Source organism: Onychostoma macrolepis, chromosome 15 (assembly GCF_012432095.1).
Source record: "Onychostoma macrolepis isolate SWU-2019 chromosome 15, ASM1243209v1, whole genome shotgun sequence".
Classification (NCBI taxonomy): Eukaryota; Metazoa; Chordata; class Actinopteri; order Cypriniformes; family Cyprinidae; genus Onychostoma; species Onychostoma macrolepis.
The window spans coordinates 6,172,220-6,199,650 of NC_081169.1; the positions used below are offsets into that span (position 1 = coordinate 6,172,220).

The following is a 27,431-nucleotide window of genomic DNA, read 5'->3' on the forward strand; positions in this document are numbered from 1 at the left end:
TTTTGGTACGTCCTCTCTCACAGGAAATGTAATTGCACTCTGCCTGCAATTGGAACTGAATCACTGCTTTAATAACCCACAAATTCTGCCCCATCCCCTGCAAACTAAATGGTCCAGACTGGGAAAGGATGGAAATGAACTTTGTGGACAGGTCATTGCCACACGCCTCCCCCTCCTTTCTCCCCCTTAATCCCAGATTGTCCAACTCCTCTTCCCTGCCTGTAATTACACAATATCACCATGCAAGATGCCAACAGATGCACCGCGTCTAAGACAAGCATTATGGACTTAGAGATGCTTCGGTAATTCGGTCAGCGCAAGGCGTGGAGATTATTCTATTGAGGAACGTGTCCAGGTCTTAGGTCGAGCGGCAGAAATGTACAACAGGTGGTCAGTTTCAGGGTGGACATGGCATGTGAAGAGAGCATATGCTGTTAATAACCCTAATTAAATATTAGGTTTCAATATAAAATATAAGACACCTCACTGTAATTATTAAAGATAAATAGCCTACATATCGGCTGTTCCTTTTTAGATGTTCAAGTCATCATCTTGCTCTAGAAACAGGCCAGTAATACACCAATGGCAGAGAGAATCTGTAGTTATTGTAAGTTAACATCAAATATTTCTGTGATAGAAGATGAGAAGCATTTTTTGTATGATTGCTCCTTGTATGAGGATTTGCGTAATCTTGTTCTTGTTGAAACTTGAACATATCGTTTGTGGTCACAAGTTTTACCTGGAATGCTTTTTTAATGAGTTTATATTTTAAAATATATTTTATTTCAAGTTTTTACAGTAAATATTTTAATAATACATTTTCATTGTTTTTTAAACTATTATGACGATTAAATTACACCAAATATAAAAAGCTACACAACCCACCATCTCTGCACACAAAAGTGTTTGAAGGTGATGTGTTAAAATGGCAGTGGTTCTGTGAGAGATGGGTGTTGTCTTACAAAGAGACCCGTGAATTTAGCTCTGACTGGTTCTCTGTCTTGCCTCTCAAGTCTTGTTCCAATCAGGGTTCGGCGAAGATTAGGAAGCAATGTTCCAGTAAAGGCGATTTGGACAGTAAACTGTTAGCCTGCTCACTCCGATAATCTCCCTCATTTACCGCACAGTTTGATAGGCGGGGGGTCGGTGGGTAAGCGGTAAACTATGCCCTCATCTGACTGTCAATGGTACTGCAAGACAATAGGCTGAATGGAAGGAGAATTCTGGATATAATAGGCCTACTGCTCCTGCAGCCTATACACACACAGCCAAACCAACATTTATTCAGACACCAGATATAATTTTTGATTTTTTTTACTAGAGGGTGCAGGACACTATAGTTTATTTATGTAAGTGAGGATAGCAAAATAAAGTAAACTGTGACATATTATATCCCAAAATGCTTCATAAATTGGACTACCAGAAAAATTGATACAAATTTGGGACCAAAAATTATTCAGACATTTTGACTTGACCATGTTTTGCTTTAGTGTTTTTTCTTTAATGCAAACTTTTTACACCACTGACTGATGTAAATTGGTTGGTAATTGGTTGACCTAACTTGGTATTATCTAACTGTGTACTTAAATTTAACAGCTGACAGCTACTCAACCTAATTCATATTACATACCTTTCTATCAAAGGATGAATTTGTTCTTGTGATGAGTTCTTGTTATTTTATTACCATTTTCTAAACTATAGCAAATAGTCTGTGCACACGACTACAACAGAGGCTCTATTTTTTAAGAAGGCTGAGACTGTATGGGTAGCAATATATTGCTTGTTTTTTACTGAGCCATGTTTGAAAGTCTCATTTGCTATGAAATTACAGTCTGGTTTGGAAACTTGTCTGTTCAACTGAAAAACAAATTGGCTCATATCCACAAAACAGCCATGAAAATCATAGGAATAAAACAATATGTGCCTGTACAGACTTTATATGAACAGGCAGTGGTGAGACGGGCAAAAAGTATTAGCACTGATCCCGATCATCCTCTTTTTAGTGAATACCAGTTGCTGCCATCAGGAAAGAGACTGAGAATGCCTATGTGTAAATCTAATAGATTGAAGCTTTCATTTGTTCCTGCCTCCATAAAACTATTGAATTCTAATAAGAACAATGCACCTATTAGCACTTTACTGTGTTTTTGCATTTATTTATATTACACATTGTTGTATTTTAATGTATACATAATTGTTTTATTTAATCGGTTTTGTCTATCGTTATTGTATGTATTATTGTTTAGAGCAACATTGTAGCACTCTGCCCGAGACAAATTTCCTTTCGGGGACAAATAAAGTTTATCTTTATCTTTATCTTTAACTGTGATAATGTGAGAAATGTTGAAGGTGTCTGAATAAATTTTGATTTGACTGTATATATATATATATATATATATATATATATATATATAACAATTTAGCATTTATGTATTCTTAGTTAGAATATGCTACTTATTAAAACAGCCAGATTAAACATTACTCTCCAAAGATTTTTCCCTGTGCGTTCCAGGCTGATTCTCAAAACATACAGAGCTGTCTTCTTAGACAGCATTTTAAGCGTCACCGTCGCGTCCTCAGCCTAGCCGCCCAAAAACGCTGTCTAGCGGCCGCGGCACACAAGCTTTTGAGACACAACCCAGTCGTCTTTCCCTCTCCCGCGCCTCGGGCCCTTGTTAAACGCTGGAATGTTTGGATTTGCTCGTCATATCCGTCATATGCTCCTTCAGGAAGTTATCAATTGAACACATTACACACATAGCCTACTTTATATCCCTGCGGCATCTGTCTGGTTCACATAGCCTACTCTCTGCCGAAGATTATTCCCATAACTAATAATGAGAATGGAACTATCAGCGACAGAGTTCTGCACTTTGAAGCGAAGCTGAGTGTTGTCTGTCTGGTCAACGTCAAGTTTGGCGAGATGCGGCTGTACGGGCTTCTGCTACTTTCTCTTTCCTTCTGGACGTCTCATTCAGTGTTTAAAATACCTTTAAAAATGTTTGCGGGGAAGTTTAACGCGTCTGTGCAGCTGGACCTCAGGCCTTTGAGAAGGTATCAAAGCGCAGTGGAGAGTGGACTTTCCCTGGCATCGGATCCAGCTGGGATTGTCGACTTTCTGGACATGATCAATAATTTAAAAGGAGACTCAGGTAGGGGATATTACATGCAGATGGTCATTGGGACTCCGGGACAAACGGTATGTCATTTTTTCAACATTTTGATACCTCTTTTCTATCATTTGTACATGACGTGACATGTTTTGTAACGGTACGTTTATTAATTTTGTATCTGTCTCCAGATAATGTTACATCGGAACTGTTAAATAGCTATTTAAACTAGATTCTGCATTTTTATTATACGGTGGCCTTAAAAGTATCTGGACATTTAAGTCGCACGAATGTCGTTGCATTAAACAAACATCAAACCAGCCATTATTTGTTTTAAAGAGAGATAGCAGAAGCACACTTACAAAAAAAAAAAAAAAAAAAGGAAGTGTACCAACAACCACACCTGTGTTATACTTTAGATACAATACTGTTCTGTTTGTCAGACATTAGTGAAGAATTGTTGGGATGAAATACAACTAGTTACTCTGCAAGAAAGACCTGTGCGAATTTGAGAGGATGACCACTAATGACCTCTCATACCTCCAATAAAATTACTTTGGGACCAGAGTCAAGTTAGAAGATTTAAGATATTATAATTCTGAGAAAATGTGTTATATTTTATATAATGAAATGACATTCAGACATTCGTAAGTGTGGCTTTATACATTTAGGGCCACTACATCGGTTTCAACAGTTTTCATATTGTTTGCCCTTCACGGTCTTATTTAAAACTCAGCTGATTTCTGATCAGCTGTTAAACATCAGAGTAGATGGGTACTGTAGGCTAAGGCTGATCTCAAAGCAGCGTTTCAGCTTTTAAGAGCATATCAGTTCAAGAAGCATGTGATGTGAAAGTCTCTATGAGATGCCTTGGGCGCAGGATGGAGACCAAAGAGCCCTTGATCTTTGTACTGAGAATATGTTAGAGCCAGCTCACATGGGTTCACATGACAGCGGGCCCCTCGATGAGAGCAGCTGACTCAGATTAGGGCCTGAAGCAGACGCGTGTGTCCACTTGTATGTACAGGCTTTATGGTCAGTTGGTATTGCTGTTATTAATTACTCTTTCTTATCAAAAACCCTGCAAAACTCTAAGTATTTGATTAATTTTAGATGTATTTAAAAAAAAAAAAAAAACATTGAAGTGAATCTCGCAATCTATTGATTCAGCTGTACCGCGCAGCGCCATTTATTTTCACAAAATGGCTAAAAAATGCAATCTAACTTGACTAACAAATTCTACCAAAATAATAGAAAACAATATTCAGCCTACACAGTTACTCCTCGTGATTGCTGGATAACAGCAGGGAAAGCACAATATTAGTGATACAACCGAGAGATCGTTGTTACATTCCTTAATTCTTCCTCTTTACTACTAGTTGTAGCATGAAATAAACATGAATGAACATCAGAAGGTATGTTGAAAGAAACAGTTCAACTTTGTATGAGTTATACAAGGCATATTTGTACATTCAAAACAGTACAGAATTACATTTACAATGGGCTTCTCATCTAATTCGTTTAAGCCTAGCCCACTTCCAGTTTTAGCTGAATACAGATAATTTTGAGATTGATACAGGTAATGGTGATTTATGATTCATAATAGCTTGAACCTATAATTAATTCATAAATATCATTAGGCCTACACTTTGCACAACATGATATTTTACAACCTTATCTAACCAGTTGACCTTGTCTGCATGTTGGTTGCACTACATGATTTTGATTTGGCACACAAACGTTTTTCAAATATTAGTCTAATAATCAAAGCAGTGAAGCAGTTTTGTTTAATTATTTTTAAAGAACTAATATAAAAGATTAAGCCATACTACTATAATTTCATTCTTTTAATGAGGCTTTTTTATTTTATTATGTTGTCAAGTCAGTTGCATCACCTTGACATTTCTCCAAAAATATTAAATATATTTTCAGGTTTGTTTTCAGTTGTTGAACTCCCTAATTCTAAAATTGAAGGGTTCAAACAATGAACACCACTTCCTAAATTCTGTTTAAAAATTGATGCATTACTTTTTCATGTAGAAGCATTTTAAACCCCTGCTATAACTGTAATTGCATTCCTCTCTCTTTAGAAAATCAAGCTTGAATGTAAGTGATCATAATTCATCACGTGGTGTGTCTCTCTGGAAATATTCTAATGAAATCTGCAGTGTCATTGAACATCATGTTTATTCTCTCATCTCATCACAATTGAATGTGTAAGGTGAACTGCGAGAGGCCAGGATCTTCCCACATCCTCTGCGAATATGTAATTAAGGGTACTCATGTTAATTGAGGCGCTCTTTCTAAACGAGCCACTAATTGCGGAATCTGTCGTATGTGAGGAGGCGTCGGACTGGAGTGGCTCACATCTGCTAATTGGTACAAACAGGTAGCAGATGCGTTCCCAGTGACATAGCGCCTGCCAATTAGCTAAGCCACCTCGATAGGGGTGATTAGAGCCCGCTTCACCAGTAGAGGAGCCATGGGAGCGCAGTGAGGAGGAGTACAGGGAGAGACAAGCACAGGGAAGGGGCCAGATTCTTGGAACCAAAGGGAGTATGTGTGTGCCAGGGCCCTGTTGCGGACAGACTTCATGTTTACTGGAAGTAGCCAGTAGTCATGGCTGTGGCATGGCTGGATTTTTCGTACCAGACAGGAAGTGGCAGGAACATTGCCAAAGTGAGGAAAGTGTCCTTAATGCATTCTCCAAACTTAGTAGTGGCGAGGCAAGCATTACTTTTACTGTTGGTTTTATGAGCAATTTTACATTGCTATTGTAGTTTTGTTTTTTTAACCAATGATAATTTGCACTGTGATTTTTAATTGAATAACCACAAACACTTTCTGCCTTTCCCCGCTGAAGACTGTGATTGTAGTCGTATGGGAAACAGCGGTTGTACTTTGTGCTGTTTGTCTGAAAATTCGTACTTAATAATTGCCTTGAGTTAAAGCCGGCAAGGAATGAGGAATTATACACAATAACTGGCAACTTATTTGGAAAGGTCTCTAGTTAAACACAATAAGAAGATTATTCCTCTTGAATTTCTTTCACACCCTGCAAAAACAAGGTCTATGCTTGGAATAAATACTATTCATTCTGTTCATGCTTGGAAAAACACACTGTTCATTCTATTTCTGCAATACTTTACAAAGCAGACATGTTATTAACCACTGGTTGTTCTAATCAGTTTGCTTATTAATGTGAATAACCAAGATTTGTAATATTTAACCCTTGTGAAAAAAGATGTGAGCTTAAATGTATTGAATGTGCACTTGTAGTGTACTTCAGATCTTAAAGTATTTTTTTTTTCCAAAACTGTATTTGCAGATAATAAAATATTAATGAAATAAAAGGCCACTTAAATGTTTCTTAAAAAGTACACTTTTGCACTTTCAGAAGTAAAAGTTTACTTTAAAGTACAGTTTAAATCATTAGGCTTTAATAAGCTGCTGTTGTCCTACACCCCTAAAAATAAAGGTGCTTCATGATGCCATAGAAGAACTTATTTGTCTAATTGGTTCCATAAAGAACCTTTAACATCTGAAGAACCATTCTGTTTCACAAAAGGTTCTTTGTGGTGAAAACATTTTTTTCAGATTATAAAAAGGTAAGAAAGAGATGGTTCTTTAAAGAACCTTTGACTGAATGGTTCTTCTATGGCATTGCTGTGAAGAACCTTTTAAGCACCTTTATTTTTAAGAGTGCAAGTATGCTTATTTTAATGTGTCGATTAACATAAAGCACATGTAAAGTACTTCATTATATTTAACTGTAGTGTGTTATTCGATATTACATTTAAAGTTAATGTAGGCTATTTTAAATGTCCTAACTTGCAACTGCCTCATTACAAATGTGTATTAGAAATATATTAAAATATATGACATACAAGTTTCAATAAAGTTGACCTTAAAATGTGTTTTAGTTTACCATCATCAGTATACTTTTGGCAGTACACTTTATCCAAATCAAAGACAATATATAAGTAATTCTGTAAATAATGTAATACTTTGAGTAAAACAAAACAACAACAAAAAAGTTCAACTAATTGCATTTATTATAAATGTAAACTATAATAAATTTCATGCAATTAAGCATCCGAAACATTATATTTAGTATATTAAGTACAATATTTCCATTAAAAGTATATGCTAAAATATACTTCAAGGAAAGCGTTTGCCTTCTCCTGTTTAAATAGCCAATCATTATCAGTGGTGATGTGTGGATAATAGGAAAATCCAGTTATGCCTTCAGAAAATACAGCACATTGCATTTGCTATTACAACAGAGCACTGGGTACTGTATATACAGGTGCTGGTCATATAATTAGAATATCATCAAAAAGTTGATTTATTTCACTAATTCCATTCAAAAAGTGAAACTTATATATTATATTCATTCATTAGACACAGACTGATATATTTCAAATGTTTATTTCTTTTAATTTTGATGATTAGAGCTTACAGCTCATGAAAGTCAAAAATCAGTATCTCAAAATATTAGAATATTACTTAAGACCAATACAAAGAAAGGATTTTTAGAAATCTTGACCAACTGAAAAGTATGAAAATGAAAAGTATGAGCATGTACAGCACTCAATACTTAGTTGGGGCTCCTTTGCCTGAATTACTGCAGCAATGCGGCGTGGCATGGAGTCGATCAGTCTGTGGCACTGCTCAGGTGTTATGAGAGCCCAGGTTGCTCTGATAGTGGCCTTCAGCTCATCTGCATTGTTGGGTCTGGTGTCTCTCATCTTCCTCTTGACAATACCCCACAGATTCTCTATGGGGTTCAGGTCAGGCGAGTTTGCTGGCCAATCAAGCACAGTAACACTATGGTCATTGAACCAGCTTTTGGTACCTTTGGCAGTGTGGGCAGGTGCCAAGTCCTGCTGGAAAATGAAATCAGCATCTCCATAAAGCTTGTCAACCGAAGGAAGCATGAAGTGCTCTAAAATTTCCTGGTAGATGGCTGCGTTGACTGTGGACATCAGAAAACACAGTGGACCAACACCAGCAGATGACATGGCAGCCCAAATCATCACTGACTGTGGAAACTTCACACTGGACTTCAAGCAACATGGATTCTGTGCCTCTCCACTCTTCCTTCAGACTCTGGGACCTTGATTTCCAAATGAAATGTAAAATTTACTTTCATCTGAAAAGAGGACTTTGGACCACTGAGCAACAGTCCAGTTCTTTTTCTCCACAGCCCAGTTAAGATGCTTCTGACGTTGTCTCTGGTTCAGAAGTGGCTTGGTAGCCCTTTCCCTGAGTGTGGTGACTCTTGATGCACTGACTCCAGCTTCAGTTCTCTCCTTGTGAAGCTCTCCCAAGTGTTTGAATCGGCTTTGCTTGACTATATTCTCAAGCTTGCGGTCATCCCTGTTGCTTGTGCACCTTTTCCTACCCAAATTCTTCCTTCCAGTCAACTTTGCATTTAATATGCTTTGATACAGCACTCTGTAAACAGCCACACCTTTCAGTAATGACCTTCTGTGACTTGCCCTCTTTGTGGAGGGTGTCAATGTTCTTCTGGATCATTGCCAAGTCAGCAGTCTTCCCATTATTGTGGTTTCAAAGAACAAGAGATACCCAGAATTTATACTGTAGGGATGGTCATTTATTCAAACTCAAATGTAAATATTCTAATATTTTGAGATACTGATTTTTGACTTTCATGAGCTGTAAGCTCTAATCATCAAAATTAAAATAAATAAACATTTGAAATATATCAGTCTGTGTGTAATGAATGAATATAATATACAAGTTTCACTTTTTGAATGGAATTAGTGAAAGAAATCAACTTTTTGATGATATTCTAATTATATGACCAGCACCTGTATATGGGATACAGTATGTGGAATGCATTGTGCATGACTTGACCTTACACATCCTTGTAATGATGAACAAGCTGATAATATAAACCATGATTTCCTTTTTTGACTCAACATTTATGATTGTGAAGAGTTACATTTTTATAGACATTTCATGCAAAGTAGGATTTCAAATCTTTCTCGCTTTTTCTCCTCCTGAAAAGAGACATAAAAATCATTACTTAATAACAACTCAAGATTTTCTATAATGTTTCATTCAAACACGGCATTAAAATGCGTTCCTGGGTTTAAGAGTTTAAGTGTTTTTAAATTAAGCTGTTAGGATCAGTGCAGTGGAGCAGATCTGTGTGTATATTATGATGGTGTTAACGATGAGGAATGCCCATAATGGCCTCTTTGGCAACTGGGTGAGATGGCACAGCTCTGTTATCTCATTAGTTCCCCCTCGTTGAACCAGCGCTCCAACAACATTATTCCAACTGCCGTGACCGCCTCGCAAGCGCCTGGCAAACAGAAACATATGTGTGGAGAGGCTAAATTGGAGGGCTGTGTGCCAGCAGGGTTTGATGGTATTTAGGTGGTTGACATTTAGGTATAAATAATCTAAAACAATACCATATAGTTGTTTGCACATACTTTTGGGTGCTCTGAAAATTTCTGATTTTCAATTTGTATTTTAACCTAAGCTAAGATACATGGGTTTTGGTGTTTTATGCCTTTTTGTTTAGATAGGACAGGAGGTCAACAGGAAGTGAAGTGTGTGAGGGGGGTGGGATCGGGAAAGGTCCGTGAGTCGGGACTCAAACTCGGGACGCCCGATGCGCGACGGCGCTACATGTCGGCGCAATTAAGTATTTGTATGCTAATAATACTTTGTTTTTTGTTTTTGTTTGTTGCTTAGATAGAAGATATTCTGATATAATGTATTATTATTTCTACTATTATTGTTGTATAGTCTTGTTTCAGATATATTGCACATTTATTTATTTATTCTGTGACATTACTTTCTTTCTTTTTATTCAAATTCAAAATCAATTAATGGCATGATATACTAATTAATCAAATTAATCATAATTGATCACTTATATCAATATTTGCTGAGAACAGTTCCAAGGCATTTATGTGACATTTAAAAAACTTTGTGGCATACAAAAAGTGGCTTTAAAAGTGCATGTATTGGTTGTTTTATTTCCGTATAATTGAACATGCGCAATATGGCCAAAACTATGTGGAAACTCATAGTTACTTCAGTTACTTGTGTGAAGTCAGTTTTTTAATGCTACAAAATAAAATGACATTCTAGAGATCTCTGTGCTTACAACTGTATTGCAGCAGCTTGGGACGGGTCTTTTTCTGTTCCAGCATGACAATACCTCTGTGCACATGAGTCTGGAAGAACCTGACGGGCCTGCAAAAAAGCATTGACCTGAACCCCATTTAATGCATTCAGGATCAATTGAAATGGGACCAAATCTCAGCATGTTTTAACAGTGAAAGACCTTCCCAGAAGACTATAAGCTATTATTGCGATTGATAAACCCGGTAACTTTTATATGCTACAGGATGTGACTTAAAGGTACTTACGTGGAAATAACTCCACCTACAGGAATTGCATTGCTAATGTGTAACCAAAAAATGTGTCCGCCCAATAAAGCAGTGCAAATCATTTTGGAAATTGGTACAGGAGCTAGACATTTCTGCTTTTAAACCTCCAGCATTTGACTTTTTGACTTCCATTAAAAGTACATAACTGTAAATGTAATTTTTATTTATTTATTTTAGCTGAGGGATGTTGTTTATTTTCTGTAGTAACATGTCACAGATGATCATAAGCTGTATCTAATGCAGAGTATTCCTCTGAAACTATTTCCAGCTAATGCATAAAAAATGACCCACCATTTAGTGATATATGTTAATACATACAGTGGGGGAAATTTTGTACGTTTGCCCACTGACAAAGAAATGATCAGTCTATAATTTCAATGATAGGTTTATTTGAACAGTGAGAGACAGAATAATAACAAAAAAAAAATCCAGAAAAACGCATTTCAAAAAAGTTATAAATTGATTTGCATTTTAATGAGTCAGCTATCAATCAGCAAGATTTCTGGCTCCCAGGTGTCTTTTATAGCTGAGATTAGGAGAAGTCTCTTAAATCTGTCCACAGAAGCAATCAATCAATCAGATTCCAAACTCTCCACCATGGCCAAAGACCAAAGAGCTGTGTAAGGATGTCAGGGACAAGATTGTAGACCTACACAAAGCTGGAATGGGCTACAAGACCATCGCCAAGCAGCTTGGTGAGAAGGTGACAACAGTTAGTGCGATTATTCGCAAATGGAAGAAACACAAAATAAATGTCAGTCTCCCTCGTTCTGGGGCTCCATGAAAGATCTCACCTCGTGGAGTTTCAGTGATCATGAGAACGGTGAGGAATCAGCCCAGAACTACACAGGAGGATCTTGTCAATGATCTCAAGCCGGCTGGGACCATAGTCACCAAGAAAACAATTGGTAACACACTACGCCATGAGGGACTGAAATCCTGCAGTGCCCGCAACATCCCTGCTCAAGAAAGCACATGTACAGCCCGTCTGAAGTTTGCCAATGATTCAGTGGAGAACTGGGTGAAAGTGTTGTGGTCAGATGAGACCAAAATCCAGCTCTTTTGGCATCAACTCAACTCGCCGTGTTTGGAGGAGGAGGCAGAGCCGATACTCCCTATACGCAAAGTACGCAAGCTGCGTAGAGCCCCCAAAACACCAGGGGGGGGCCCCCTTGCTCTTGAAGATGATTTAATTTTTTGGCGGTTAAGAAAACATTAATGTTAATTTCTTTTAATGCAGTGCACTGTCGCCCTTTCTATGTAAAATTCAGTCAAATCATGTAACGTAAATGTCATACAGTCTGTTGCTCGAGACAAAAAAAAAATTGAGTAGAAAGCATACTGAGAGACGCTGTTTCTCAAATGCTTTCCGTGAGCATGATTCAAGACCGAGTGAAACACGGACAAAGACGTTTCATTCATTCACAACTTGCCATCCCTCCCCCTTCCCCCCAGTTTTGCATAGGGCCCCCAGAAGTCTAGGATCGGCACCGGGAGGAGGAATGCTGCCTATGACCCCAAGAACACCATCCCCGCCGTCAAACATGGAGGTGGAAACATGCTATGGGGGTGTTTTTCTGCTAAGGGGACAGGACAACTGCACCGCATCAAGAGGACGATGGACAGAGCCATGTGCCGTCAGGGCCAGGGCATTGAAAATGGGTTGTGGATGGGTATTCCAGCATGACAATGACCCAAAACACACGGCCAAGGCAACAAAGGAGTGGAAAGAAGAAGCACATGAAGGTCGTGGAGTGGCCGAGCCAGTCTCCAGACCTTAATCCCATAGAAAATCTGTGGAGGGAGCTGAAGGTTCGAGTTGCCAAACGTCAGCCTCGAAACCTTGACTTGGAGAGGATCTGCAAAGAGGAGTGGGACAAAATCCCTCCTGAGATGTGTGCAAACCTGGTGGCCAACTACAAAAAACGTCTGACCTCTGTGATTGCCAACAAGGGTTTTGCCACCAAGTACTAAGTCATGTTTTGCAAAGGGGTCAAATACTTATTTGACTCATTAAAATGCAAATCAATTTATAACTTTTTTGAAATGCGTTTTTCTGGATTTTTTTTTTTTTGTTATTCTGTCTCTCACTGTACAAATAAACCTACCATTAAAATTATAGACTGATAATTTCTTTGTCAGTGGGCAAACGTACAAAATCAGCAGGGGATCAAATAATTTTTTTCCCCACTGTAAGATAATGACGTCATTGTTTTCTGTCTTTGCAGTTGAACATCCTGGTTGATACTGGAAGCAGCAACTTTGCTGTGGCTGCAGCAGCACATCCCTACATTACACACTACTTTAACAAAGCACTGTAAGATCACATCCCTACATCACATTCTACTACAACAGAGCACTTTAACATCAAAACGCACATTACCACTACATCACATTCTTTTATAACAGAGCATCCAGAAAAAAATTGCATTCATTATATTCCAGTTTTTTTAGTTTTTTTTTGTGTGAGTGATGTTTGTAAGTTCAGCAGCGCATTAGTGATGAATCAATGTCATGATGATTTGCTCAGTTCCAGTACATATCAGAGCTCCGGGAGGGGAGTTGCAGTAAAATACACACAGGGAGAATGGGAGGGGGAACTGGGAACTGACCGCATCACCATTCCTCAAGGGCCCAGTGGTACAATCACCATCAACATAGCCGCAATCCTCACCTCAGAAGGCTTCTTTCTGCCTGGAATCAACTGGCAGGGAATTCTTGGACTTGCATATCCTCTACTAGCTCGGGTAAGTGACATGTTATTGAGAATAGGTGTGTTATTTTAGGGATGGGTGCTACTGTTTGATTTAGCTCAGGTATAGTTGTCACGTGTTAAATTTTGGTGTCACAAAGGTGTGGCTTAGATCCTCAAACAGCAGTGCTATTATCTGCAAATGTCAATGTATATTTGCTATTACTTAGAGCCATGTTTCAGAAAGTAATGGATAATGTACCATGGTAAATGATTAGTGCCATGGTACATTTCTAATATATTACTGTGCGATAGTATCAAACTTTTTTTTTTCTTCTCTTTTAGGGACTTTTTTTTTTACATTTATGAGAGCATATTTTTTTCTCATCTGTTCCTTGTCTTTTCTTTGTCTTATATTTTTTTCTCAATTATTAATAAATACTCAATACAAATATTGATTTGTACTATGTTAGGCGTTAGTATTATATTATTTGAAAATGCATATTTAAAAATTGGTTTCAATTTCCTTAAGATGAATTTTGTATTTTTCTCCTCCCAGCCTGACCCATCAGTGGAGCCCTTCTTCAACTCTGTTGTGAGACAGACTGGCATTCCAGATGTGTTTTCTCTCCAGATGTGTGGAGCAGGAGTCTCTGCCAGCTCTACAGCAGACCCGGCAGGCGGCAGCCTGGTGTGTACCAAACCAGAAGCAGTCTTGCACCCAACTACAAAAATATACAATCTAAATTAGTTAAAAACTAATCCAACTTAGTGCTATTGAGTGTACACAACTCTGATCGTGTTAACATGAAAACTATTATGTATTATGTACAGGACCTCTAACATATATAGGTAATAATTTTCATTGCAGATGTTTGAAAAAGTTATAAGTTTTGTTTATAATGATTTGTCAAGTTAGTGCCAAAAATTAAGTATTTGTATTAATAGTTATTAATTCAGTCCAAAAAAAAAAACATTTTATTTTAAAAGTCAATTTAAATCATTGTATCTATAAAATAAATTAATATGTCCTTGTTCAGTTAAAAAAAATCCAGAAAACTTCTATGGCACTTACTTTTAGTTTGTTTACATGGTGTTTAGGTAGAGGTTTATTAGTTTATTAGATTGAACAAATACACACACACACACACACACACAGTGCTGGATAGAGTATTTACAAATTGAAATCAGTTACTGATTCCAAATGAATACATGACAAAAATTGTAGTTAGTAACGTAATCAGACGACTTTTTAATTACTTTTAGATTACTTTTGACCTATCGATCTCGTTATCACATTGTTTCAATAACATAATCTTGTACCATACTGATATAAAAAATACAAAGAGAAAGAAAATGTATTCCATTATTAACAACATGAAGCGGATTAAACATTACATAACGTCAACATTATGTTTCTTAAACTGGGATTCGAGAGTTTAATGAAAAGCGAATAAGTAATTAAATAATTTAAAAAGGAGAATTAAAATAAATCACTTTAAAATAACATCAATCAAAATTAAAACGCTTATTAAAAACATGAAAAAATTGTATTTGTCTACCTGGATGTCATATGCCCATTAACCAATGTCAGAGAACTGCGAACATGCAAATGTGATACTTAATTATTAAAATATTCATTTTAAAATATAATAAAGTAAATATATTAGGTGAAAGAGGTTCAGATGACAACAAGTTTAAGATTGCCTGCATTACATGTCAATAAGGAATACTGTAAATTGTGCATTTTAATGTGTTTGACAGACCAAAGCCTTCCACACACACACAAGTGTTGGGGAAAGTTACTTTTAAAAGTAATGCATTACAATATTGCGTTACTCTATAAAAAAGTAACTAACTGCGTTACTTAGTTACTTTTTATGGAAAGTAAAGCTTTATGTTACTTTTGTGTTACTTTTTGTCATCTGGGCTGGGCTCGCTTATTTATTTTTAATAACAGAAAACCCAAAACTTATATTTTTGGCAACTGTAAAGGCCCTTTCGGACAAAGAGTATAATTAATAAGCCTCAGGCTGAAAAAAATGGCTCTGCCTCTACACTTGCTCCCAATTTCTCTTAACGCGAGGACAGGAAAGGTGTCAGTGAATAAATAGGAAAACAGTAACTGAATTTGAAAAAGTAACTCAGATATTTTCTTGTTAATTTAAAGTAATGTTACTTTACAAGTTACTTGAAAAAAGTAATCTGATTACATAACTCGCGTTACTTGTAATGCATTACCCCCAGCACTGTATATGAATAAAGCTTTACCGAAAGGGCTCTCATTGCATTGGCTACCAATCGCAGCTCGCATCAAGTTCAAGACACTGATGCTTGCTTATAGAACAACCACAGGCTCAGCACCCGCCTACATGCACTCACTATTAAGAATCTACATCCCCTCCAGAAGTCTGAGATCTGCTAGTGAGCGACGCCTCGTGGTACCATCACAAAGAGGCTCAAAATCACTCTCCAGAACATTCTCGTTCACCATTCCTGGCTGGTGGAATGATCTTCCCACCCATATTCGGAGTGCTGGATCCCTGTCAATCTTCAAGCAACAGCTGAAAACTCATCTCTTTCGACACTACTTGACTTCACCCTACACATAAAAAAAAAAAAAAAAACTCTTTCTCCTTATTTATTCCTTCCCTTGCTAGCTTGTACTTATTTAAACAATGCCTGAGACTTGGAGTTACAAGCACTTCGTTTGTCGGATTGCCTCTTCAAGATGAATCGCTTTATGTATTCCCCAATTGTAAGTCGCTTTGGATAAAAGCGTCTGCAAAATGACTAAATGTAAATGTATTGTCCACAATTTGAAGCAAAGTGGCTAGACCCATAGTCTACAAAATCTGAGACTCTGATCAAAATTGGCCCCTAGTGAAAGATTTGAGACGGGAGTCTCATGTTATTAACAGGTAAACTGGAGTTTAACCATATGAGTTGCTGCCGTAGGTAGCGTTTAGGCTTCCAGCTTTCATAAATCAGATCAGTTAACTCCTCTCAAGGACAGATGAGATTGGGTTTCGCAGCACTACTCATGAAACATAATAGCTCAGCGCGTCTCTGCGTCTCACACCTCCGCTGCCTCCTATAGGACGACGTGTCTCGTTAGTGAGAAGCTAATTAAGCTAAAGAGAGCCCCCTGCTGCTGGCACATTCTGTTAGCAATACGGGAGCGCTGGAAGAAGAGGCGGCCATGTGTCACGCAGAGAGGAGCAGATGGTAAGCACGGTGGGGAGGGGTGTGTCCTGTGTCCACCGCTGAACAATGTCCAAAGCCTTTTGGAAATATTTGACTAGCCTCTTAATTGGATGCTATTTGCAGAAGTCAGAAGCTCCAGAAAGTCCATTTTATTTTTATTTATTATTTATTTTTTGTTTGATCTGATATTCTTAGACATAAGCTAAGGAAAAATAGGTAGATGAGCAATCGTATTGTAAGTAAAACAAAAATCTGATTGATTGATTGATTAATAATAAAAAATGTACTTTTAATTTTTTTTTAGATTTTATACAAAGAATTACGACTTTTATTTTCGATTAGGACGACAGCAGTAAAACAGATAAATAAACACAAAATACAGCTAATAAAAGTAGAAAACAGTGTTTATCTAGATTAATTAATTAATCAATCAATTAATCAATTTCACAGTAGGTCACTGACACTGGTCAATTTTGAGATTTAAGTATATTATGCTTCCAAAACTTGCCATCTTTCAGACTAGTGGAAATTTCTAAATATACCTACAGTGGCATGCGGAAGTTTGTGAACCCCTTGCAGAATCTGTGAAAATGTTAATAATTTTAACAAAATAAGAGAGATCATACAAAATGCATGTTATTGTTTATTTAGTACTGTCCTGAGTAAGATATTTGACATAAATGATGTTTACATGTAGTCCACAAGACAAAAAAATAGCTGAAATGATTAAAATAACCCCCTTCAAAAGTTTGGGAACCCTTGGTTCTTAATACTGTGTGTGGTTACCTGGATGATCTACGACTGTTTTTTTTTTGTTTGTTTTGTTTTGTGATGGTTGTTCATGAGTCCCTTGTTTGTTCTGAACAGTTAAACTGAGCACTGTTCTTCAGAAAAAAATCCTCCATGTCCTGCGGATTCTTCAGTTTTCCAGCATCTTTTCCATGTTTGAACCCTTGCCAGCAGTGACTATGATTTTGAGCTCCATCTTTTCACACTGAGGACAACTGAGGGACTCAAACACAATTATTAAAAGAGGTTCAAACATTCACTGATGCTCCAGAAGGAAACACGAAGTATTAAGGGCCGGGGGTGAAAACTTTTGAACAGGATGAAGATGTCCACATTTTTCTTATTTTGCTGAAATATCATCTTTTTATTTATTTATTTATTTATTTATTTAGTACTGCCCTTCGGAAGCAACAGAAGATACTTTGCATGTTTTCTGCAAGACAAATTAAGGACAATTTACCTTCATCTTCAAATTCAAAAAGTTTTCACCCAGGTGAAAAACAAGTACACTTCCATAATGTATGATCCACACATGGATCATATTCATGGTGTCTCAAAATATCACAGTTGAGAACACTTAGATGATCTTAAGTTTATCTTAAGAAGTACTAAAGAATCATTTTTAGTATATTAAGTACAAAATTAGTGCGTGAAAATAGAGCACTTTAAGTACATTATGGAAGTGTACTTGTTTTTTACCTGGTGGAGCATCAGTGAATGTTTGAACTTTTTTTTTAATAGTTGTGTTTGAGTCCCTCAATTGTCCTCAGTGTGAAAAGATGGAGCTCAAAATCATATAGTCACTGCTGGAAAGGGTTCAAATATGGAAAAGATGCTGGAAAACTGAAGAATCTGCAGGACGTAGATGATTTTTCTGAAGAACAGTGCTCAGTTTAACTGTTCAGAACAAACAAGGGACTCATCAACAACCATCACAAAAAAACAACTATGGATCATCCTCAAACTTTTGAAGGGGGTTATTTTAATAATTTCAGCTATTTATTTTTTTGTCTTGTGGACTATATGTAAACATCTTTTATGTAAAATATCCTACTCAGGACAGCATTTTGTATGATCTCTCTTATTTTGTTAAAATTATTCACATTTTCACAGATTCTGTAAGGGGTTCCCAAACTTTCACATGCCACTGTAAATATCAAAAATCCCCTTGGTGAAGAAAAAATTTAATAATTTAATGTCAACAAATTAAAACAAAAATGTATCCAATGTTCACATTTCTGTTCTCAAAATGTATGCAAACCTGCATATTTTAATAATACCTCATTTGCATATCTCAACATAACATTTCAGAAATCTTGTAATATAAAACAACTGTCTTAATGTACTGTGACTGATCAACAAAGGAAATTATTGGTAAAAATTTAAAACCCTGTTAACCTGTATTGTCTTGCCTTAATTTTAATTAATTGTTAATATCTTGGAAGATTTTTAATACAGGTGCTGGTCATATAATTAGAATATCTATAGAATACTAACTTTCATCTGAAAAGAGGACTTTGGACCACTGAGCAACAGTCCAGTTCTTTTTCTCCACAGCCCAGGTAAGATGCTTCTGACGTTGTCTCTGGTTCAGAAGTGGCTTGGTAGCCCTTTTCCTGAAGACGTCTGAGCGTGGTGACTCTTGATGCACTGACTCCAGCTTCAGTTCTCTCCTTGTGAAGCTCTCCCAAGTGTTTGAATCGGCTTTGCTTGACAGTATTCTCAAGCTTGCGGTCATCCTTGTTGCTTGTGCACCTTTTCCTACCCAAATTCTTCCTTCCAGTCAACTTTGCATTTAATATGCTTTGATACAGCACTCTGTAAACAGCCACACCTTTCAGTAATGACCTTCTGTGACTTGCCCTCTTTGTGGAGGGTGTCAATGTTCGTCTTCTGGATCATTGCCTAGTCAGCAGTCTTCCCCATTATTGTGGTTTCAAAGAACAAGAGATACCCAGAATTTATACTGTAGGGATGGTCATTTATTCAAACTCAAATGTAAATATTCTAATATTTTGAGATACTGATTTTTGACTTTCATGAGCTGTAAGCTCTAATCATCAAAATTAAAAGAAATAAACATTTGAAATATATCAGTCTGTGTGTAATGAATGAATATAATATACAAGTTTAACTTTTTGAATGGAATTAGTGAAATAAATCAACTTTTTGATGATATTCTAATTATATGACCAGCACCTGTATATACAAAGGAAAGCTGATATGTCTCAGATTACATGCTTTGATGTCTTTGTGTTGTATTTCAGATCATGGGCGGAGTTGAGCCCACGTTGCACCGGGGTTCAGTTTGGTACACGCCAGTCCTAGAAGAATGGTACTATCAAGTGGAAGTCTTGAAGCTTGAAGTTGGAGCCCAAAATTTAAACCTAGACTGCAAAGAGGTACATGACACAGCCCAGCTCAAAAATATGCACTTTTGCATTTATTATGAACAAAGCCAATTCAACCAGAAAATATAGTCCATCCTGGACTATGATGGAGTTAAAAACACTGTGGTTATTTGACCTTGTGAGGACAGTAGAGTCGTGACTGGAATTGCTCCAAGGCTGAGCTGAAATTGTACCTTTAAAGGCTGCCAGTGGAGTAATTCCAGCATTCAATAAGATATACGGCAGAGAATATCACTACTAAGAATGCAGTGATCTTGTTCATGAAATCCTGAGAGGAGCAGAGCAGGTATTGCTTTTTGTTTGATGGAGGCCTTGACTGATCTTTCTCTCCCTTTGGTCGTTTCATTCAGTACAACTCAGATAAAGCCATTGTGGATAGTGGGACGACTTTACTGCGACTTCCTGGAAATGTGTTTAGTGCTGTGGTGGAGGCCATTATGCAAACATCACTGGTATGACCTTCCATTTTGGCAAACGAGTTGCCTCTTGTGCATGCTTAAGGGCCTCGGTCTTCAAAATGACTCCTTAGTTACAATTGATTGTGTGGAACCCTGTTCTCTCCTGCTCTGCCAGATTGAGGATTTCTCGGTGGGATTTTTTGATGGGACCAAGCTTGCATGTTGGATGAGAGGTGAATCACCATGGAGGTTTTTTCCGAAAATCTCAATCTACCTCAGAGCAACAAACACCAGCCAGTCCTTTCGCATCACCATTCTTCCACAGGTTAGGACTAAAGCCCAAAGTATACGTCAGGTTTTACGCATACGCGAGTCCGCATATAGTGCATTTTGTCACCAGAATAATGTGCACGTCCTGTAACCTTACTTATTTTGTAACCTTACTTTGTAACCACAGGTCACACATGCGCTTTGAATTTGTTGTTACACAAGTTGGCAACACTGTTGTTATTTCACAGTAGAAGACCAAACTAAAGAGTCAAAACAACAACAAAATACTGGAGACTTTAACAACAACAGATGTCTGAAAGGCTACGCATTTGAAGTAGTAGTTAGTTTGGTAGTAGTTTATTGTTAAAAAAAATAAAGATTTTTAATTTAAGTTACTCAAATTTAAAATTGAAATTTCAGTTAGTTGCCGCTGTAATATTTCTCATTTTCATTTAGTTGTAGTAAATTAAACCAAACTAAAACTAGAACTGAAATAAAAATAAACCTAAATTAAACTTGCTTTTCAAGCAGGTTTGGTTTTGGCGTATTTGTCATTCATTGTCTCTTTCGGGATTGAAGAAATTGTAGCTCTCTTTTGAACAGTTTAAACATCATCATCATATTGCGCACTATTGTACATGGGCTCTAAATTAATAATATACTTTGTGGTTTTTGATGTGATGTTACACAATTTCTTAAAATTACCAGAAACCAGGATTGTAAATACTTGCTCTTTCCTTGACACCACATTTTGTCTCCGCAGCTGTACGTCCAGCCAGTCACTGATATTGACGGCACATTGGACTGTTTCCGTTTCGGAATCTCCCCTTCAGCAAACGGCCTAGTCATTGGAGCCACTGTGATGGAGGGCTTCTACGTCATCTTTGACCGTGCACAAAAGAGGGTGGGCTTTGCCGTTAGCACTTGTGCAGGTAGGTGGGTTCAAGGGTGTGCAGATTAATATTTCAAATTCTAATTTTGAAATTGTTTCTGATAGAAACGGTTACCGCTGTACAACAGTGTATACAGTGGGTACAGAAAGTATTCAGACCCCCTTAAATTTTTCACTCTTTGTTATATTGCAGCCATTTTCTAAAATCATTTGTTCATTTTTTTCCTCATTAATGTACACACAGCACCCCATATTGACAGAAAAACACAGAATTGTTGACATTTTTGCAGATTTATTAAAAAAGAAAAACTGAAATCACATGGTCCTAAGTGTTCAGACCCTTTGCTGTGACACTCATATATTTAACTCAGGTGCTGTCCATTTCTTCTGATCATCCTTGAGATGGTTCTACACCTTCATTTGAGTCCAGCTGTGTTTAATTATACTGATTGGACTTGATTAGGAAAGCCACACACCTGTCTATATAAGACCTTACAGCTCACAGTGCATGTCAGAGCAAATGAGAATCATGAGGTCAAAGGAACTGCCTGAAGAGCTCAGAGACAGAATTGTGGCAAGGCACAGATCTGGCCAAGGTTACAAAAAAATATCTGCTGCACTTAAGGTTCCTAAGAGTACAGTGGCCTCCATAATCCTTAAATGGAAGACGTTTGGGACGACCAGAACCCTTCCTAGAGCTGGCCGTCCGGCCAAACTGAGCTATCGGGGGAGAAGAGCCTTGGTGAGAGAGGTAAAGAAGAACCCAAAGATCACTGTGGCTGAGCTCCAGAGATGCAGTCGGGAGATGGGAGAAAGTTGTGGAAAGTCAACCATCACTGCAGCCCTCCACCAGTCGGGGCTTTATGGCAGAGTGGCCCGACGGAAGCCTCTCCTCAGTGCAAGACACATGAAAGCCCGCATGGAGTTTGCTAAAAAACACCTGAATAAGATTCTCTGGTCTGATGAGACCAAGATAGAACTTTGGCCTTAATTCTAAGCGGTATGTGTGGAGAAAACCAGGCACTGCTCATCACCTGTCCAATACAGTCCCAACAGTGAAGCATGGTGGTGGCAGCATCATGCTGTGGGGTGTTTTTCAGCTGCAGGGACAGGACGACTGGTTGCAATCGAGGTAAAGATGAATGCGGCCAAGTACAGGGATATCCTGGACGAAAACCTTCTCCAGAGTGCTCAGGACCTCAGACTGGGCAAGGTTTACCTTCCAACAAGACAATGACCCTAAGCACACAGCTAAAATAACGAAGGAGTGGCTTCACAACAGCTCCGTGACTGTTCTTGAATGGCCCAGCCAGAGCCCTGACTTAAACCCAATTGAGCATCTCTGGAGAGACCTAAAAATGGCTGTCCACCAACGTTTACCATCCAACCTGACAGAACTGGAGAGGATCTGCAAGGAGGAATGGCAGAGGATCCCCAAATCCAGGTGTGAAAAACTTGTTGCATCTTTCCCAAAAAGACTCATGGCTGTATTAGATCAAAAGGGTGCTTCTACTAAATACTGAGCAAAGGGTCTAAATACTTAGGACCATGTGATATTTCAGTTTTTCTTTTTGAATAAATCTGCAAAAATGTCAACAATTCTGTGTTTTTCTGTCAATATGGGGTGCTGTGTGTACATTGAGGAAAAAAAATGAACTTAAATGATTTTAGCAAATGGCTGCAATATACAAAGAGTGAAAAATTTAAGGGGGTCTGAATACTTTCCATACCCACTGTACATCAAGTTATACCATGGTCTCTCTGAATACTTGATTCTGACTGGCTGGCAAGGTATGCAGTAAAACCGTTTAATGCACAGGTAGTTCCAAGTCAGTTTAATCACCGTTCTATATATTAATGCGCTGCTTTAATTGATGCACACACACACACACACACAGAGGGGGAGAGAGAGTCAGAGATCACTCTCTCTGCACGCACGCACAAACTCGTCAACGCTTCCCTGTGACTTTAATTAATAAAATGGCCTAGATACTAGATTGCTACATTATATTCCTCAGCAAGGAGTTGTAAAATCGCTCTTGTTGACCGCTTCAAATTGTTTGGCACACAGCTTCATTGTTTGGAGAGAGATGCGCAGACGCAGGTAATTCACAACTATCATCTCTCTCAATCGAAAAATTCATTCAAAGACTATAATTCTTTCAAATAAATGTGATCTTACCGCACTATTTCATCTCTGAGTCTGATTTGAAGCGGGCAGAACGCTAGTGCTAACGAGCCTTAACTGATGAAAATAACCATCATTTTTACCCTTCCGGTCAAATATTGCACTACGAACATGGTTAACAGGTTTAACTTGTCAATGCTGGCAAATAACCAAGTTATAAGCGAATAATGCAGGGCTAGCTGTGGATTAAACGATTTTAATGCACTTCGCGGAGACGCACTCCGCTTCGCGTCGGGTGGTTCTTGGCCTCCACGTTGTGCATTAAAATCGTTTAATGCGCAGCTAGCCATGCATTATTTCTTACATATGTCAAAGACAAAGTAACTTACAGTTCAAGATAGAACCTGATTATTGAACAATTTCTAATTTAATAGTTACGATAACACGCATTGTCCTTATATATTTACTTATAAGCAGTGGTGGATGAATTACAAAAATCAAGTACTTCAGTAAAAGTACAGTAAATACACTATCAAAACATTTAACTTTATACTAAACACGTTAACTTAAAGACATTAACAAAACATTGAACAATATACTAAAATGTCAAAAATATACTAAAATGTCAATTTAGGTTATTCGTAATTCAAGTGTGCAAACAAGTGTGTAAAAAATGATTATGGTATTAAAAAAATATACTGACGTCACATGGGGCAAAATATGGTGGCTGTACCTTTTAAGAGATAGGATACTGGCTTCATATATGCATGGGCAATACTTCTATTTTTTTTTTTTTTTTCCTAAAATAGCCTAACCCATACAACAAATGCATCCATATTCAAGCATTTCAATGGGCTTAAACTGCTCTATTTACAGCAGATTTAGTTCACAAATAACTGATAGTCATGACCTAAATATGATTTTCATTTACAATAATCAACTAAAATTCGGTATTAGTAACTTTTTGTACCATCAGCCGCGCACACATTTAAGCTCTGACGATATCCCGTTTCTTGCCCATTTTGACTGGATCACTGAGTCTGAGAATTTGCTGCTATCGGATCAGCCTGAATGAATCAATGAGTGAACGAACGGGTTCATTACAAAGAATCGTTCTTGCATCTCAGAGGGAGTGGTGATTTCTTCCTTTCAAAATAATGAGGAATAACCTTTTTTTTTATTTTATTTTTTAATGAAAAGTGGTGTAAAAACTTTGATACTATGCTTTGGAATGTAATGAAGTTTGTCAAAATAAAAACAATCTGAGAAAGTAGAGCTATTGGAAAAATGTGCTTACTGTCCACCATTGCTAAATCTGGCCCTCAGATCCCAGACCTCTCAAACTTAAATTACCTAAGTAAATACCTCTTCTGTCTTTCCAACAGAAAATGGTGGTGTGCCATTTGCAGAGATCGCCGGGCCGTTCCTATCTGAGGGCGTAGCGTCAGACTGCACGAGTGGCGTGCCTCTCAGGGAACCGGTGATGTGGGTGATCGCGTACGCTCTGATGGGCATATGTGCCTTGGTTTTGATCGTGCTCCTCTTCTTGCTCATACTGCCTTGCCGACCGCACAGAGACGGCGAGATTACAGACGAATCCTCGCTGGTGCGGCATCGCATCAAGTGACGTCAGGCGTCAACTGAAGATGAGGAGGCACCAACTCAACAAAACAGGGCTGAAGGAACTCAGAGCAGGTAACGGGGTGAACACACTGCACTGAGCTCCGGGTGAGATTACATACATTCCTGATTGTCTGGGTGGAAGATGCTGGGATTTGGACATTTGTTGACACTTGTGGACATTTACAGTTGACTGAACTTTAAGGAAGAGGATAAAACTACTGAAAGATGAAGGAATCATGATTATACATGTGATTCTAATAAAAAAAAGAAAAAAAAAAAGAAATCATAAATAAAAGTGCCAAAATATTAGTATGAATATGGCATTGGAGTAAATGGTGATGTTGATGCTCCAATGTTTCTTCAAAGTATGCTGCTCTTTTTATTCTTAGTCTTCAATATAATTGAGTTAATAAAACTACTGGAAATCAGCAATGGTCTCTCTGAGGACTGAATGAGGTTCATGGTTCAATGAAGTAAGTTTATTTACTGTTATTGTCTAGAGGATGATGTTTCCTTTTAGATGTCCCTTTTTAGCAGTGCACTGAAAGGAATAATTCAGCCAAATATGAAATTTGTCATAAAATTCTCCCCTATGTTTTTCCAAACCTGTAAATTGAAAATGTTTGACAGAGTGTGATGCTGCTCTTGCTTATAAGAGTACAATAAAAAAAGCAATGGGAAGGGATGCTGTTGAGGTCAAATATAAAAAAAATATGCTATTGTATGGCTTCAAAAAACTTAGTCCATATAGGTTCTGTGCTATATTATTATTATGTTTATGATCTTCTTCATTAAGCAGTTATCTGCTGTAAACTTTATTCAGGAACTTTCGCTGAAAATCAACAACGCACAATAAAATAATAAACCTAGTTTCACATTTCACTGGGCAAAGACGGCAGGAGAGTTCCTTGTACAGAGTTCCTTATTCCTTTCATTTAAAGTTCACTCCGAATGTCTGTATGCCCCACTGAGTGAATTCATTGGGTCTCATTCGCTAAGCATGCGTACGGGTAAATCTGTGCATGAAATCTGTATACAAACAAATCAAGATTCACCAAAAAATGTAAGGTTTCTCTAAAGAATGATGCAGGCATATACAGTATGTACAGTTGGCTAATGAGAGATCTGTAAACTGGGTCTATATAAAGTTTTTTTTTTTATTGTGTTTAAAATGTATAGTGACTGACTCATGATATTCAGAGAGTTAAATGACTTGGCACAAGCTGATTGGTTTATGTTGCATATGCAGCCAATGAGCTTAATGTCTTGCATTTATATGGCTGACTAGCATTCACTTGAGATTTTTGCAGCGTGCTTTCAGAGTTTTTCTGAAACCCTCCACCTTCCCCAGCTCCACCTGTATAGATCTGCTGTGGGTTATTTTATATGCTATTTGTGCAGCAGCAGCATGTCTTAAATACTCACAGCACCATATCAGTATTGGCAGTAGCAAGTTCCTGTATTTGCTCACAGAAGCAGCAGCAACAATCTACAACTACAGCAATAACCAACAGCAGCAGCAGTTCAGCAGCAGTGTAGCAGATCTATTCCGACAAGACCAAATAAATTAACATTGTCATATCCATTACCATGCTAAAATCTTCAGAGTTGTCATGATTGAACTGGTTTTGAGGACTGCGCACTTGACATTGCACACTATACACACTCTTGCAGATCCTTAAGCAAAGGCATATGTTTGATGAAAGGCTGTAAAGAAAAGGTAGCGAGTAAGGCCCATATATAGAGATGGTTATGCAAATGACTAACATGTTGAATACTCCAAATCCACTGACATTAGAAAAACGAGGGTAAGAACAAATTTGTGTGCATATGCATGTGGTGTGAATTAAGTGGAAAGTTTTCGTGAGAAGTTCAAATGTGCATGTAAATAGGAATAAGCTATGCAATTATTAGTGAATGAGACCCATTGTTTTTCTCCTTCATGTTTGGTAGCCTTTTAAATGTGCTTGTGTGATTGGTACAACAATGTCATTCTTATAACATTAGATCAGATCATAATCATGAAGATTTAAAAAATTAGGGACTCTTCTTTGTTTTTAAGGGTGTGCCGCCTTGTGTAATATCTTCCTTTTATTAAAAATTACATTTAGGCCTAGATCAAATTTGACCCCTCAGATCAGACGGAAGATTTTTCTTGAATTTCAAATTTCTCTAATGTGGGTTTCTTAAGAAGACTGGAAAAAGAGCGAGGAGAGAATCTTTAGCCAAAACTCCTGCACATTTGCAGTTTGTATTTGTATTCCCAGGTATGCATCTTTGACCTATTTTTATGCTTTTATGTTTTATTTGTGTAATTGATTTTGGATTGATCTTTTATTTCTTAATTCTTTCATTTACATGTGTAGCCCTACCTGGTGAATAAACTTGTCAAACTTGATTTGTTCTGGAATTGTGATTAAATTATTTCTAGTAGATTCTATGGCTTAAAATATTTCGAAACCCCAGATTAAT

General features: G+C 37.5%; 1 protein-coding gene across 1 annotated transcript; it reads left to right on the forward strand.

Moving 5' to 3' along the window:
• The first annotated feature begins 2,603 nt into the window (after positions 1–2,603).
• bace2 (beta-secretase 2) lies at positions 2,604–27,357 on the forward strand. Its single transcript, XM_058745155.1, has 9 exons — positions 2,604–3,199; positions 12,778–12,866; positions 13,080–13,296; positions 13,801–13,932; positions 19,505–19,639; positions 19,999–20,100; positions 20,222–20,371; positions 21,080–21,248; positions 24,722–27,357. Exons 1-9 carry the CDS (start codon positions 2,924–2,926, stop codon positions 24,961–24,963), a joined length of 1,512 nt encoding a protein of 503 aa, XP_058601138.1. The 5' UTR covers positions 2,604–2,923; the 3' UTR covers positions 24,964–27,357.
• The last annotated feature ends 74 nt before the right edge of the window (positions 27,358–27,431 follow it).

Bases quoted from the DNA above. Each gene is read 5' to 3' on its own strand.
- bace2 (XM_058745155.1), top strand. From the start codon at position 2,924: ATGCGGCTGTACGGGCTTCTGCTACTTTCTCTTTCCTTCTGGACGTCT. The intron at 13,933-19,504 runs GTGTGTACCAAA...GTTGTATTTCAG, and splicing joins ACCCGGCAGGCGGCAGCCTG to ATCATGGGCGGAGTTGAGCC. The intron at 19,640-19,998 runs GTACATGACACA...CGTTTCATTCAG, and splicing joins TAAACCTAGACTGCAAAGAG to TACAACTCAGATAAAGCCAT.